The sequence below is a fragment of the Sinocyclocheilus rhinocerous genome, unplaced genomic scaffold (genome assembly GCF_001515625.1).
Source record: "Sinocyclocheilus rhinocerous isolate Xijiao unplaced genomic scaffold, SAMN03320098_v1.1 scaffold433, whole genome shotgun sequence".
Lineage (NCBI taxonomy): Eukaryota > Metazoa > Chordata > Actinopteri > Cypriniformes > Cyprinidae > Sinocyclocheilus > Sinocyclocheilus rhinocerous.
In genome coordinates this window covers 1,327,237-1,343,494 of record NW_015627897.1, presented here as the reverse complement: position 1 = coordinate 1,343,494, position 16,258 = coordinate 1,327,237, and the positions used below count along the sequence as shown (strand labels likewise).

Sequence of the window (16,258 nt, the reverse complement as noted above, 5' to 3'; positions counted from 1 at the left end):
TATCGTTGGACTCGGTATAGTGTTCCTTACAACTTAACCAAAGATCCAGCCATGGATATGCCAGCCAGGAATCGTGTTTTCTGACATTTATATGTGCCTGATTTCGTCGCCGGGGAAATACATTAGCAAATTTGCCTGTGAACGCATTATGTAAAAAAATGTAAAAATTTTTTTTATATATATATATATATATATATATATACATACAGTCATGTGAAAAAGTTTGGACACCCTCTTGAATTCCATGGTTTTCCATATCAGGACATAATAAAAAAATATCTGGTCCTTGACAGGTCTTACAATTTGGAAAATAAAACCTCAGATGAACAACAACACATGACATATTGCACCGTGCCATTATTTATTTAACAAAAATAAAGACAAAATGGAAAAAACATTTGTGACAATGTTAGGACACCCTTACTATTAACATAGGAATTAAGAGGGAAAGTAGCAGTCAGGCACTGCTAATCAAAAGCCTTTGATTAACTGATCATCAGCAAGTGATGACCTCTATAAAATCAAGTGAGCACCTCTATAAAATCAGAAGTTTTGGCAGTTTGCTGGTCTGGAGCCTTCAGGTGTGTAACACAATGTCAAGAGTTAAGACATCAGCAATGATCTTAAAGAAGCAATTGTTGCTGCCATCAATCTGGGAAGAGTGACACGGCCATTTCAAACAATTTGAAGTCCATCATTCTACAGTGAGGAAGTATATTCACTAGCGGAAGACATTCAAAACAGACACCAATCCTCCCAGGAGTGGACATCCCAGCAAATTCACCCCAAGATCAGACCGTGTAACGCTCAGAGAAATGGTAGAACTACACCGCAGACTCTACAGGCCTCAGTTAACGTGAAATTATAAAGTTTGTGAATTAGAAAAATATGGGACAAGTATGGCAATGGTTTGGAAGGCTTGCCAGCCAGTCAAAGTCCAGAGCTCATCCTGACTGAAATGCTGTGGTGAGAGCTGTGCATAAACATATGCCCTCAAACCTCAATAAACTGGAGCAACGTTGTAAAGAATGGGACGAAGAGTGGGAAACAATGTCCTTTGAACAGATGAGACCAAGGTGGAGATGTTTGGCCATCAACACAAACACCTCATACCAACAGTCACACATGTTGATGGAAAGGTGATGATTTTGGGCTTGGTTTGTAACCACAGAACCTGGGCACCTCACAGTCATTGAGCCGACCATGAACCCCTCTGTGTTCCAAAGTATTCTAGAGTCAAGAACGGCTGAAAATAAAAGAATCAAGGGGTTACAATAGTCCAGTCAAAGTCCAGAGCTCATCCTGACTGAAATGCTGTGGTGAGAGCTGTGCATAAACATATGCCCTCAAACCTCAATAAACTGGAGCAACGTTGTAAAGAATGGGACGAAGAGTGGGACTTCCTCCAGAACGATGTGAGAGACTGATTAAGTCATACAGAAAATGATTAATTCAAGTTACTGCTACTAAAAGTGGATCTACAGGCAATTGAATCATCGGGTGTCCTAACTTTGTCACACATGTTTTTTCCATTTTGGCTTAATTTGTGTGACAAATATGCAAACAATTAAAAAAACAGGAAGGGGGCAAAAACTTTTTCACACCACTGTATATACACCTCTAAAGTAGGAAAATAAAGATTCAGAATGAGAATCTCCTGTATGTTCCAGTAGGGGGCGGAGCAAACATGAAAAAAAAAAAACATTGTAAACAATCCCTTGCACCAAACCATTTAAACACTCATAAATATTCAAATTAAAAACATACCTTAACTGATACAAGTAAAAAAAAAAAAACTTTTGAATAATACTGATAAAATTAATAAAAAAGTTTTTCTCCAAAATTTAAGTATTTGTTTAATGTTTAAACAGAAAATTAACACCATGTAAATTGACATTTTTGGTCAACTGTGATGATGAGCTGTTCAAAGTTTCAAAGCCTTGAAGGAACCATACATAAACTACAACGCTACTGAAGTCCATGCATCAGTGTATGTAACATCAGTTTACTCCATGCAGGATGATCTAAATACATATAGTCTTTTAATTTTACAATCTAATGTGCCTATTGTCTTGATAATAGACAAAAGCACTTGGGTCAATACAGGTTAGTGTAAAAGTCAAAGGTCAGTGTTCTGCCCTAGTCGAAAACTGAACCATTCCTAAAAGGATCAAACAAGAATCTTTTAAAATAATTTCTGTCTTCATTTAGACCCAATCATAAAGAGATCAAACTAGATTCTTAAAAATTCTCCTGGATAAAGTGAAGATTCCATTTTCACTTATACATCTTAAGGGATCATCACTGGATCATCTCATTTGATCTCTTTAGGATTGGTTTCAAATTATATGGACTATAAATCCATTACGATTTTTTGAGCTATAAGGAAAACATTCTCAGTATTGTGATACAACATGCGGCTTTTATCACTTCACCTCTGCAACAATGAAAGTGACACCTAGTTCATTCACCTGTAGCGGCTCCAAGCGCTTGCTATAAAGAACTAAAACTATCTGCACAAGCAAACATACACACATGTGACAGGTTCTTGACCGACGGGTCAGCGACTGTGTCCCTCTCATCAGTATTCTGCTGCACTAACATGACAAGGCTGGAGCAAGGCTATCCAAACATCGAGCAGAAAACGGCCTTACAGAACATAACCATTCATATCCAGTGTCTAGAATGACTTTTACTTTGGCCAGTTCATTTATTGCCTGCATTTATCTCAAGATAGCGCATAAACACATTTCATTACACCAAATACACAAAATAATGTTCTTTTTAGCAACATCATATGACCCCTTTAAAATACTGTATTTCCCGGATGGCCTATTTCAGCCCAAGATTTGTACAAAAGAAACTATAAATGTACATATAAAAATATAAATATATATACAATAACTTCAGCTTCACCTAAAGAATATGAGCTGCTAACTAATTCCCTCATCTTCTAAAACATTCACGTCTTGAGTTCATAAAGACACCAGATTGCACTGTAAAATGGAAAGGAATTGCATGAGTGTATCTCCTCCCATTTGAACTTTGGAAACTCTCTGCCGTGGTGAAGCGTTCCCAACATGTGTAGTCATTCTTTCTGTTCTACACCATGTCTGCCTCTCAAACTGTGCTCTTCAGGTGAGTTGAATTCATACATGTGTGCTTTAATAAGCATCCGTATGGATCATACAGAAGCTCTGCGATCTTAGTATGCCATTGGGTTATTCTTATGATAAGAAATGCTGATAAGAATGGAATCTCGTCAATGTTTTGGTTCAATAATGCTTATTTTGAAATAATATTGTACTGTAACATTGTAATGACTTTTAATTGTTTTATACACAGTAAAACATTTCTGCCAACTTCAACTTTAACTTCAGTTCAATTGATGCCTTACAATTTTAAGTATAATCGAAATGGCTGTACAAGTTATTTTAGCTTAAACTATATTAAACCAACTTAATAAAAAGTCAAGCTGAATCTTGTACATCTTAAAATATGTTGAAATTGGTTAAATTATTTTGATGAGTAAGAGTAATGGAAAAACATGTTGCATATGTTACATTAAAAACATACATTTTAGTTGCATTAAAAATGTACATTAACATTAGATGATGTTAAATCCACTGCTATTTTATATAGAATTGTCTATAAAGTATTTCATGCAATTACATCAGAAGTAACTATAATTGGATTACAGATTACAGTAATCCCTTACTTTACTTCTCCAAGGGAAATTAAATTACCGTAATTAATAACACCTAACACTGATAGGGACAAAAATGTAATGTAAAAAAAAATTATAATTTAACCTTTATATATCTTGACTAAGGTGGTAAAAAAAAAACACACACACACATACACACAAATGGAAAGCAATTTGCTGGAAAGCAAAAATTTTGTAACATTGAGGTGGGTGGGATTCGACATCTGTTTTTTGTCAAGGCATGATATCTCATCCTCTCATTAGGAACGGTTAAAATATTGCACCATGATGGCATCTTTAGTCAAGCTGACGACGTGTTCAAACATTGCATGTGTGGGGGAGAAATTCTCCGAAATGAAAGCACAAGGCTAACGAAACTTGATATGCTGTTTTTTAACTGTGTTAATATGTGTGGAAGTATTAACACCTCACACTGTGTCTTGTGTTTAAGCAGACTCTGTATTACAAGAGCGATGCTGCTGTTATGGATAACATTATCTCTCACATGGTCTGGTATAGTACACTCTTAACCTCATAAAATTAACTGAGTGAATCTAATGATAGGAGAATAAATCCTGGCAAGAACATGTTCACGGCTGTGCTTCCCAAAACATTATATAAGTACACTCTCAGAAAAACAATGGAATGGTACCCTTTCAAAAAAGTTACTAAAAGATACACTTTAGGTACTAATATGTACTTTTAAAGTACTAACATGAACCATTTAGGAATGAATAAGGTATAAATATATACCTTTTTAACTTTTGTGCCTTAGGGTACTGCTCTGGTGACAGATTTAGATTTTTTTTTTTGTCTGAAAGTATAGATCATTGAGACTATTTTTTGCCAATGGTTTCTATAATTTAAGCTTCCAATGCTTTTTGGAAATCCAAATTTATAATATGATAAAATTACACAGTCAGATTTTTCAAAGTGTGACATTATTTCTATGACAATTAAGAACAATTTTAAGCACAAAAAATAAAGTACTACAATAAAAAGAATTTAATGATGGTTACCATTGTGTAAAATGGGAATTACCACAAAAAAAAAAAGTCATTATAGCAGGGACATTGTGCTTAACTGTAATGCGTTTAATTGTATTACTTAAAAAAAAAAAACATAGCTGTCATTAAAATAATGTCCCAGTGCAATGGTCCTATAAATCAGGCTTAATTTACTTAATTTAATTCATTTGAAGCAAAATATTATTTCAAATTACTCTCATTTAATATGGAGGTGAAATGTGACCTGAATATATTGTGAGATTCACCCAACTACAGACCATATAATCTTACAAAAATTAATCAATAAATCACAATGGTTGAATTATAGACTGCAAGACAAGATTCCCATTCATTCTTTGTGGGATGTAAAATCACAATGTTTCACAGATATCATCTGGCTTGAATTAATCATAATTAATTATATAAAGATAAAATATACAAAATGAATAAAGATAGTTGTAATATGCTAAAAGTTTTTTTTTTCTTCCCCAAGGCACAATCGGCTTTACGATCCACAGCATGAAGGAAGGTCTGTGTCTAGAGGACTCATCTGAAGGAGTTGTTGAGTTAAGGACATGCAGTCTGGACTCAGTCCTGCAGCAGTGGAAGTGGACAGATCACTGCTTCCTAGTAAACACAGGCACCCTGAGGTGTCTCTCTGCCATCCACACTGACCCAGTCCAGACTATCGCTTGTGATTCTGGTGAACATATCAAATGGCAGTGCAAAGCTCAACAGCTCATCAGTCTGCAAAACTCTCTAGCATTGAGCACTGAGAGAGGAAAACTCAGACTGAACACGGGTGAACATGACACCTGGAAATCTCTGGATGCGGGTGACATCTGCCAGAATAAGCTGAGTGAGTAGAGGCCAAAAACAGCTAATCATTTGAATTACTAGTATTTATTTAATGCTTTATTTGAATTATGTGTCTGAATTTTATCTGGGTTGACATATACTCCCAACACTACCTTTATTTGATCATTTATTGTACTAAAATCAATCTAAAATGCTTATTTTCTGCTCAAAAACATCCTTGATGAATAGAACATTATTAATGTCTTTATTTTTGATCAATGTAATGCATATTTACTGAGTAAAAGTATTAATTTATAAATAACACTGACCCTAACATTTTTAAACAGTAATGCAATAATTTTCACTAATAATCTAGTGAGTACAATATAGTAAGTATATTTCACCCTAAAATCAAATATAAATAAATATGAAAAGAAACTCCACTGACCTTCTTCACTTCGTCTCTTCATGTGCATTGATTCTCACAGGATCCAGAAGAGAAAGTGATTTAGAGACCGATGAGTTTGACTTTGCTGAAGGGCCGCCTAAACAAAGAATGACAGAGGCACAGTTGAAGTTTTTACAGTGGTATTACCGGACAGAGGACCGTGAGTGTGGAAAGCTTGTATTTACTGTGATGTCCTGTTTGTCATGTTTGCATAATTTCATTTCACCATGTATGAAATGGCCTTTGGGTTGCTGTGAGAAAAAGTATGTACTTGCATCACAGTAATACTCACAAATGGTTCAATGCCGTTCTTTTGTTTAACAGCAACATCGTGGAAGTTTGGCATGCTGGCATTTGCTTTTCTGGGTCTTCTGATTGGTGCTATGCTGTTGGTCATGGGCATGATGACTAATAGGTTAGTGACACGCATGAGTAACACAATGGGTAAATACAAAATAACTTTAGTTACCAAAGGGGAGTTTTATAGTTTTATAAGTGCTACTCCTAGGGGAAAATATCAGTAATAAATTATACATATAATATATACATTAAATAGCAAATCCCAGCTGCTTGACTTTTATTTGATATATACAGGTGCATCTCAATAAATTAGAATGTCGTGGAAAAGTTCATTTATTTCAGTAATTCAACTCAAATTGTGAAACTCGTGTATTAAATAAAACTGAAATAAATGAACTTTTCCACGACATTCTAATTTATTGAGATGCACCTGTATAATTTATATATATATATAGAGAGAGAGAGAGAGAGAGAAAGAGAGACATTTTTTTCTGTCTCGCATATCAATAGATATGTGAGATGGAATATTCTTACATAATTTCCATTTCCGCTTCAGGAACAGGAAGCAAATAGCTATATATATATATAGAGAGAGAGAGAGAGAGAGAGAAAGAGAGAAATTTTTTTCTGTCTCGCATATCAATAGATATGTGAGATGGAATATTCTTACATAATTTCCATTTCCGCTTCAGGAACAGGAAGCAAATAGCCAAATACAAAGCAGCCTCAAAAGTCACAGCGGTGAAACCTGAAATGGAGGAACTGCAGGCCATCGTCACTGATAAGGTCACAGAGGTCGAGGAGAAAACCCATTTCACCCCATACGAACAAATTACTACACATAACAGCCACAGGGATTGGGAAGAGCCTTCATACAATAGCATAGCCTCAGAGGGACTGAAGCCCGGAGAAATTGTGGTGACCTGGAAGGACGGGAATGTGTCTGCTCTGTATCCTGAACCTGCACAGGAAGGACAAGGGGAAGAGGACGTCCACAACACAGATGCAGGGTCTCTGTCCCAAAACTCCCCCCAAGTAATAGCTTCATATGAGGCAATTGCATTTTAATTTAGTCCTACTGTTTGGGTTCATTTTAACACTATATTCAAGATGGCATGGGATTGGTTGACAGACTATTTTAGAGTTAACCCAGGGCTGTAACCACACTTAGGGGTGTGTATACCCACGTAATTCAATTTAGTGGTCAATCAAAATATTTTTTTTTCAATGGAAATCTCTTTCACATTGGCAGGCAAAAATGTTTAAATGTTTTGAAAGAAATGATATAGCAAAGTTATTTTAAATGCTCAAAATATGACTGTATGTCTACTGTTTGTTTAAATAAATGGTGCACATTAGAGATTTCTTTCAAAAACATCAAAAGCATTAAAAAAAATCTTAATTACTCTTTATAATAACTTGTAGCTGCCAGTGTATATTATTACACTTGGGTTTCCCTAGCCCAACATATATGCTTATAGCCTTGGGTCAATAAACTTTTTTTCTAAACCATACAGTAATAGTGTACCATACAAACTTATATGGATTAAATCAAATATTTAATCTTCATATTTTTCTTTTTATGCTTCCCATACGAAGCACTGTAAATTATTCTCTTCTCTCTCACACATTGTGATGCAATACAATACACTCGGTCATTTCAATGTTTAATCAATACTAACATTATTTTTTTTACAGTTTAACAAGAACAAATAAAGATAAAGGTGTTTATTTTGTCCTGAAACTTTCTTTGGTATTTTGTGCATGATTAGGTTTTGTCTTTTGTGTTTTGATGTGTATAAAAATAAATGCCCAAATGAATTCTCTGAAATTAATATATCAAGTGGAAATTGGTTTTATCACAATAAAATACAAGTATAATTCCGGTGCAAAAATCAGTGGAAAAAAAAAAATCAACAATTATAACAGAATAATCAGCAATGCTAACAAAGACATTCATTAGCACTCTGATATACTTAGCACACTGTCCATTTTCATAAAGTTACCGCTTTCTCAAGTTTGTGAGAAACGTTGTAATCCTTCAGGTCCTGTTAGTTTTAATGCTAAATGAGCTAATATGAAATCAAAACAATCATTCCTCCTTGTAGATTCTCTAGAGTATCAGAAGAGGGCGTCCTTGCATCAGAAGATCTTGAAGCCCTTGAGCAGTGTAAGCGTGGGGGCTCTGCGTTTGCTCTGAGCTCTCGAGGACTTGACCGTAACCAGCTTTGCGGTGGCTGGGGTGGGCAGCTCTTTATAGCAGGTGGTGAGCTGAGGGGCGGAGGACAGGCTGATCGCAGACTTGTCTTCGCTGATGAAGAGCGGACGGACACTCCTCTCTGTCTCTCGCCGCACTTCTCGAACGGCTTCGTGAAAGATGTGCTGAACGGACAGGAAGTCCAAGCAGGCGGAAACTTCAAAGAACAGGCAACCGAACCGCAAAGCCATAGCTGCACCATCTGCCTTGCTCACCTGTCTAAAAAAGATGTATTATAAAATGTTTAACAAACACATTATGAAAGCATGTTTCATTCACTTTTTCTTACATAAAATGCAGCCCTTTACTAAAATTAAAAATGAATTCTGAAAAATAATATATGCTAATAATATATAACAAAAATCACGGTTTCCACAAAAATATATCAGTTTTTAACATTGCTAATAATAAGAAATATTTTATATTTATATTGATTTCTGAGGATCATGTGACACTGAAGACTGAAGTAATGATGCTGAAAATTCAGCTTTGATCACAGGAGTAAATTTAAAATTTAAAATATATTGAGATTTGTAATAATATTTCTCAACATTAATGCTTTTACTGTATTTTTTTATCAAATAAATGCAGCCTTGGTGAGCATAACAGAATTCTTTAAAAAAAATGCTTACCGACCCCAAACGTTTGAAGGATACTGTGCCTAGAGCAAATACTACAAAATAATCATGTAATAATGGATAAAAACCAAACATAATCCAAATAAAAAGTGCGTATGATATCTACAGCCTTAAGTAAAATTGCACAATAAAGAGTTAAAGAAACTCTCTAATGTAATAGGAACGGCACAGCAGAAAAAAAAACTGGGGATGAGCAGTTAAAGCTTTTATTTAAAGTGCAGCCGGCAAAGAAGCACACATAATTCTGCAGTTACATAAATAGATAGATTTGATTAAGTCCAGCTGTATTATGGTCATTTCAAGTATGATACTGCATAAATCATGCACTGTGTTTGCATAATGAAAGGAAAATATAAAGGCGATAAATGGTCATTTCCTGGACCAATCAAATCCTTACTTAAACATTTTAGGGTCATGAAAAACTGAAATCTAAATAACTTACGGTTGTACTGAGCATAATTGTTGTAATTATAGCCAGTCACAGGTCATACGTTCTTGCAGTTAAACTAACAAAAGGACATTCATACAACTATGTAAATGCACTATTTCCTGCTCTGCTTGGTTAGTGTTTTGACTAACACACACTCTGACACAGGAAATTTGACTGTTTAAGATTCACACTTAAAGCAATAGTTCACCCAAATTTGATGTAGATGAGTTTGTTTCTTCATCAGAAGAGATTTGGAGAAATTTAGCAATACATCACTTGCTCACCAATGGATCCTCTGCAGTGAATGGGTGCCGTCAGAATGAGAGTCCAAACAGCTGATAAAAACATCACAATAATCCACAAGTAATCCACATGACTCCAGGGAAGCGAAGAACTGCATGTTTAAATAAATCCATCATTAAGACATTTTAACTTCAAACCATTGCTTCCAGCTACAGTATGCATGCTCTATTCATAACATTGCTTTCTCCAGAGAAAAAGTTGTCTCGTCTGAATCAGGAGAGAAATATGCACAAATCAAACAATGTTTGTAACTGAAAACAGTCCAAAACAACTCTAAACAAATATGTTGGTGGAATATGATGTGAGAGGATAACAGGAAATTGACTTTTTCACTGGAGGAAGCGTTATATGGATTATGGTCACATATTTTGGCCAGAGCGAGGCAATGGTTTAAAGTTATAACAGCCTAATGATGGATTTGTTTCTTACAAACACGCAGCTTTTCAATTTACAAGACGTTAATTGATGGACTGGAGTCGTGTGGATATTTTTTTTCAGCTGTTTGGACTCTCATTCTGACGGCACCCATTCACTGCAGAGGATCCATTGGTGAGCAAGTGATGCAATGCTACATTTCTCCAAATCTGTTCTGATGAAGAAACAAACTCATCTACATTTTGGATGGCCTGAGTTTGAGTAAATCTTCTGAAAATTGTCATTTTTGGGTGAACTAGGCCTATTCTTTAAGATGCATTACCAGGCATTATAGCCTACACATGTGTTGTAATAGCATTGTTTACTGAAATGTAATAGAAGGATGTTTAATTCACCTGTATCTCTCCATGTCCACCTTGTTTCCTAAAAGAGTGACAGGAGCTTCTGGCTGCAGGCCTTTTGAGTACAGAGTCACAGTCTCCAAGTACTGCTGGCAGGCCTCAAAGCTGTTCCGGTTGTCAATGCTGTAGACAATGATGAAGGCATTGGCCCAGCCTAAATAACGCTCACAGTTGACTGGTCCATTCTGATTTAAATAAAGACAGATTTGTTTCCATACTGTAAAGCTGCCAAGGTTATGCAACAAACTTCCATTATGAGAAAGTAAAACATCAACCATTATGAAAAGATCAATCTGAGACAAATGTGAGGTGTCAATCTGCATAAAGTAGAATATTGTCAAAAGAGACAAATGGACACCATTACCTGATCAGCCGTGTCCATCACTTTAACCAGAACTGGCTGCTGGTCTACAACTTCTTCTGAAGAGTAGGTATCTTCTGAAAATTAAATATGTAAAAAAAGATACTGCATGTTTACGAAAAAAAAACTGGCATTCACAGAAACATTAAAACATTGCGCTCCAGCTCAAGTTACATGACAGTTGCATAATGTGTTTTGTCTTCAGATGAAGTCTCTCTTTTTATTTGGTTCTTCTCTAATAAAGATGATATTTCGGTTCCTGACATCCATGTGCTTTTTATAATTTATTTTATTATTATTTTATATAAAGATTTCATAAAAGAATTACATTGGAACAAAATGTGATACAACTACAAAGGACAAAATTGAAGAAAGAAATATATGGTGCATTGGAAAAAGACTTACGACAAAGTTTTAAAGTGGTTTGGCAAAGACAAAGTCAAACTTGTCATTTTAGTAACATAAAAGCTGTCAGTATAAGCCTCAGCTTTTCATCTTCTGCCAAGGAAAAAACATGAAAATGGGGACTTTTATGTAAAATCCTTTTAAGTTTTAAAGCCCACCCATCTATGGATCTGAGTCCCCCTTAATTACATCTGTACGAAACTAAACTGCCCTGAAGTTAATGCTCCAGTAAGGAAAAAATGATCTGTATGATTGATATGTTTTATTTTAAGATCAGGACCATAATCACCATAGACATTGAGGAGGACACGTCTCCTATATCCAGATGTTCAGTCACTTATTATTGTTTTTTCAATGACCATTTGTTAAAACTCACCAAGGTTTGGGTCATATTCACTGATGAAGCGCTTCGTGAGGAATTTCACTGTAAGTGCTGCGGGGGACAGATAAACTTCCTGTAAGTCTAAGTTCGGAAATATTTTCAATTACATAACAGAGCATCCCAACAGGATAATGGGAAATATTTAGCTTTTTTTTTTTTAAAGCATTTTTCTTAAAAACAAATCTCATTATGGGGAAAAGTTTTCTCTCTTGGTAAACAAACTAATATCATTAACATATAATAGCATAACATGCATTAATAAAATCACTATCAACATTATGCAATGCTATACAATCTATTAAGTTCTGATACAATAGTTCAGATACAATCGAATATCAATACATATAGGAAAATACAAATTCAAAACGATTTACAATGCATTCAAGGCACATTTTGTCAGTGTTCCCCAAAAAATTTAATGCACTACATACATTAAGAAAATGTCATGACCAAAGCATAATAATTAAACTATGTTTGTTATTATGAACATGGCATGTTAGTCATACCTGACTTTCCAGATCCCATTGCTCCCAAAATCACTATGTTACACTCTGAAGGCTCATGCTCAGGAACTGTGACAATGTTACAAGTTCTTGCTTTCCCAAACATCAGAGACATCCTGAAGACGGGATGAGATAGAGGAATGAACACACGAGGAAGCAGATCCGAATCAAAAAGCCCATTAGACACAGTGCAAGTGTGCTTTGATCTTCAGAGTTCATACCTGGATGATGCTGATGCCTGATTTCTCACCAGCGCTCTCTGCAAAACAGCTGGATCGCGTTAGACTTCAGTATAAACGACATGTCCACACAACCACAGAAGACTCAGATGCACGAGATTGCTAGACTGTTTTCTTATTTTTCCAGGGCATTAGAAGCCTCTTCTGTTCTGTGGGGAAAGGGGAATGAACTGTGAATCTCCAGTGGATCCGCCTCCCATGAACATAAAAAGAAACTTCAAAGCCCATACTCTACAATAATTCTGTTTAAAAACGTGTTTAATAAATCAATCCCCCTCCCTTTACCAATTTGCGAATTATTCAATGACTTTTGAGAGGATTTTGCTACATGAAATTGCCGGGGGAACTTTTTGTTGACGCTCGTCTCGCTCAATAACATCTAGCGGTAACCTAACGACGTTTTAAACAAAACACTAAAAAATATTTGTAATGTTTTCAATTACGTGATAAATAAGAACAGCATTTAATTATGTCAAAGTTTCAGCAAAAAATGGTCCCAAATGAACGAAAAGTGCTCGCTACTGTTCCCACGGTTAGAGCCACCAGAGGGCCTCAGTAATTTTGTGGCGGATCAAAAAAACGGAACTATCTTTTTTTTTCTCTGTAATAAAAGGCCCAAATGTAAGAAAAGTATTTGCTTTCGCCATTCATTTGACAGCTTGTTTGCCTTCAACTGTCGAAGTTCAAACGCGTTTCGTAATTTGCGTCACGATTGATCATTATCAGACGTTTGCCGTCACTGTTTTTTCCCTGTGGATTTTTTTAAACCTCTTTGAACAGCAAATAAACATTGCCATTGGAAAATTCTGTTATCGATTACTTACCCTCAAGTTGTTCCAAAAAAAAGTTTCTTTCTTCGGTTGGACACGAGATATTTTGATGTTGGTTACCGAACAGTTGCCGTTTTTGCCATTGACTTCCATGGTATTTTTTCCATACCATGGAAGTCAGTTGCTACTGGCAACTGTTTGTTTCTATTCTAAAATATATAAAAGCAATTCTAACAAATATTAAATTAAACTTAAGGGGAGTTAATCAATATTACAAGTATTTTAAAGACTTTTTAATGAGTTTAAATGAGTGACTCATACTACTATTGCAAGACATGACCTATTTACAGTGGCATTTCTATAACATTTGGGCTTATGCTCTGTAAAAGTCAGATAAATATTTTTCTAACTCAAAGAATATATCATTTGGAGTCACGAGATAACAATTAAACAGGCTACTGTCTGCAATCTAATTAACTGTGCTTTTAAAGGCATCCCCCACTTCCAATTGGACTATACTAAGTATTTTTATTTTTATTCAGATTTTATTTTGAGCAGTCACATGTTCACCTGGAATGCTGACCCACAACAAAGACTGACCCTTACAGGCATACCATTGTTACAGCTTTAGGCATTTCACCTGTTCATCAAAAGGAGAAGATGAAATTTTCAGCCTGCTTTTAATGCCTGCCAAGAACAAAAGGTAATAAATAACCATGATGACGGCTGCCCTCTACAGCGATGGCTATCTGCCACTGCTTTCCTAACAGCATAATGCTGCCACGCTTTTCACTTCTATGTATAGCCGGTTCTATTCTTGTTGTTAGGAGTAATACAAACACTGCACACTCTGTCAAATGCATCTGCCTTGCTTTAGAAGACATCATGGATAGTCAATGGTGCTGTGGGTATTTGAAGAAGAAAATGACATGAGGTAACTTGATGGAGATGAGCAGCTGTGCTGGCACAGAGATCGACATGAGGAAGACACTTTACCAGCCTATGGGTTTCACAAGAACAATAGTGAAAGTGAGATTTGGTGAAAGTATCTTTACGGTGTACAGAAGCCTCCTGGAGCAGCATTGTGAATACTTTCAAGCTCTTTTCCAATCTGGGATGAAGGAATGCATGGAGGATGAGATTTGTCTTCAGGCGCCGAGTGTTCATGGCTTCCTGGTAGCCCTCCGTGTGATACATGACGAAAGACCTATGTTGAGTGCTGACGAAATTGTTGATGCCATCCAATGTGCCGCGTTTCTTCAGATAGAGCTTCTAACTGAGCATCTCATCGATGTTATCAATTCAGACAACTGTCTTCTAATGTATCACACAGCGGCTACTTTTGGGTTAACGAAGCTTTTCAAAAGCACAGCTTTGTTCATTCGCGACATGTATGCAGACCTCAAAGAAGACGTGAAGTGCTTGCCAGAGGATTTGATTGAATATGTGGAGTCTCTTGTTCCTAGTACATACGTCACTGTCGGCTCTCATTCGCCAACCATCAAGCTATTGCAGGACTTCATGAGGACCGTTTGCTACCTTGATGAGGATGAGAAAGACTGGAAGGTTCTTACTCACTTGCCTCTCAATGCCAGCACCACCATGGCCGGAGTTACGGTTTTAGACAACAAGCTCTACATTGTCGGAGGAGTCTATGATATTTCCAATAAAGTTGTGGATTCTGCTATGATGTTTCTACAGACGCTTGGAGCACATTTTCCAGCCCTCAGCAACTTGGTAGGCCATGTATGCCTTTATATCATCGGCGGAGAGTTTGAGAAGACCATAATGTCCTCTGTGGAGAAATATAAAGTCTCTTTGGACACCTGGAGCTTCGCTCCTGCTCCTGCCTGCTCATCTTCCAAGACCTGCTTCTGCCGTCGCTTGCGCCAAAGCCATGAGAAGACTATTCATCTGCCTTTGGAAACCTAAAGACAGTACTGAGATTTACGAGTACGTCGCATACAAAGATGAATGGGTGTTAATCATGACACTCGTTCAGCATCAAAGTTACGGACACTGCATGGTGGCCCACAGGGACAATCTGTATGTCATGAGGAACAGGGCATCTGATGATTTTTTGAGATGCGTGATGGATTGTCCGCTTGATCCTATTCCATCTCATCTCCTTCAAGCCATTTCTCCTGCAGTTGTACCTGCACTCACTCCCATCATTAACACATCCCTTCACACTGGTGTTTTTCCCTCAACATTTAGACAGGCCCGTATAACCCCACTACTTAAGAAACCCACCCTTAACTCATCTATTTTAGAGAACTACAGACCGGTTTCCTTTCAATGCAAAAACACTTGAATGAGCTGTGTTCAACCAAGTCTCTGCCTTTCTCACACAGAACAACCTCCTCGACAGCAACCAGTCTGGTTTCAGAAGTGGACATTCAACCGAGACTGCCTTGCTCTCAGTTGTTGAAGCCCTTAGACTGGCAAGAGCGGATTCCAAATCTTCAATACTTATCTTGCTGGATCTGTCCACTGTTTTTGACACAGTTAACCACCAGATCCTCCCGTCAACTCTATTGGCAACGGGCATCTCAGGAACCGCACTCCAGTGGTTTGAGTCTTACCTATCAGAGAGGGCCTTCAAAGTATCTTGGAGAGGTGAGGTGTCCAAGTCAACATCTATCTACTGGGGTGCCTCAGGGCTCAGTTCTTGGACCACTTCTCTTCTCTGTCTACATGGCATCACTAGGTTCTGTCATTCAGAAACATGGCTTTTCATATCACTGCTATGCTGATGACAATCAACTCTATACCTCTCATTCCATCCTGATGATCCGAAGATAGCTGCTCACATCTCAGCTTGTCTAACAGACATTTCTTGCTAGATGAAGGACCATCACCTTCAACTCAACCCAGCCCAACTCAGTCCGAGCAGCTGAGTCCTTAGCCATCTTCAAGAATCGGCTAAAAACAA

General features: G+C 36.8%; 3 protein-coding genes and 1 pseudogene across 5 annotated transcripts in view; 2 read left to right on the top strand and 2 right to left on the bottom strand.

Moving 5' to 3' along the window:
• The window catches only part of LOC107737001 (abhydrolase domain-containing protein 2-A), a 35,057-nt gene extending 29,019 nt beyond the window's left edge, over window positions 1-6,038 (bottom strand). Inside the window, exon 1 of the mRNA XM_016548392.1 lies at window positions 5,960-6,038. The gene's annotated coding sequence lies outside the window, so the exon portion shown is untranslated. The remainder of the gene's footprint in view (window positions 1-5,959) is intronic.
• Window positions 3,048-7,655, top strand: LOC107737002 (uncharacterized). Of its 2 annotated transcripts, XM_016548394.1 has the most exons (6): window positions 3,049-3,138; window positions 4,161-4,219; window positions 5,207-5,572; window positions 6,000-6,119; window positions 6,284-6,374; window positions 6,952-7,655. In XM_016548394.1, the coding sequence occupies exons 1-6, from the start codon at window positions 3,110-3,112 to the stop codon at window positions 7,325-7,327; spliced, it is 1,041 nt and encodes a 346-aa protein (XP_016403880.1). In that variant the 5' UTR covers window positions 3,049-3,109; the 3' UTR covers window positions 7,328-7,655. The 2 variants fall into 2 exon arrangements, with proteins under 2 accessions (XP_016403881.1, XP_016403880.1); XM_016548395.1 differs by lacking the exon at window positions 4,161-4,219 and having other exon boundaries at window positions 3,048-3,138.
• A 2-nt stretch (window positions 7,656-7,657) lies between these two features.
• Window positions 7,658-12,724, bottom strand: LOC107737003 (ras-like protein family member 12). 2 transcript variants are annotated; one of them, XM_016548396.1, is made up of 6 exons: window positions 12,536-12,724; window positions 12,318-12,430; window positions 11,806-11,862; window positions 11,028-11,101; window positions 10,658-10,848; window positions 7,658-8,735 (listed from the first exon to the last, which is right to left on the bottom strand). In XM_016548396.1, the coding sequence occupies exons 2-6, from the start codon at window positions 12,427-12,429 to the stop codon at window positions 8,402-8,404; spliced, it is 768 nt and encodes a 255-aa protein (XP_016403882.1). In that variant the 5' UTR covers window position 12,430; window positions 12,536-12,724; the 3' UTR covers window positions 7,658-8,401. The 2 variants fall into 2 exon arrangements, with proteins under 2 accessions (XP_016403882.1, XP_016403883.1); XM_016548397.1 differs by lacking the exon at window positions 11,806-11,862.
• A 1,550-nt stretch (window positions 12,725-14,274) lies between these two features.
• Window positions 14,275-16,258, top strand: part of LOC107737015 (kelch repeat and BTB domain-containing protein 13-like) — a 5,294-nt pseudogene continuing 3,310 nt past the window's right edge.

Bases quoted from the DNA above. Each gene is read 5' to 3' on its own strand.
- LOC107737003 (XM_016548396.1), bottom strand. From the start codon at position 12,429: ATGTCTCTGATGTTTGGGAAAGCAAGAACTTGTAACATTGTCACAGTT. The intron at 11,863-12,317 runs GTATGACTAACA...TGTCCCCCGCAG, and splicing joins AATGGGATCTGGAAAGTCAG to CACTTACAGTGAAATTCCTC. The intron at 8,736-10,657 runs GTGAATTAAACA...CATCTTTTTTAG, and splicing joins GTGGACATGGAGAGATACAG to ACAGGTGAGCAAGGCAGATG.
- LOC107737002 (XM_016548394.1), top strand. From the start codon at position 3,110: ATGTCTGCCTCTCAAACTGTGCTCTTCAG. The intron at 5,573-5,999 runs GTGAGTAGAGGC...TGATTCTCACAG, and splicing joins CATCTGCCAGAATAAGCTGA to GATCCAGAAGAGAAAGTGAT. The intron at 6,120-6,283 runs GTGAGTGTGGAA...TTTGTTTAACAG, and splicing joins GTATTACCGGACAGAGGACC to CAACATCGTGGAAGTTTGGC.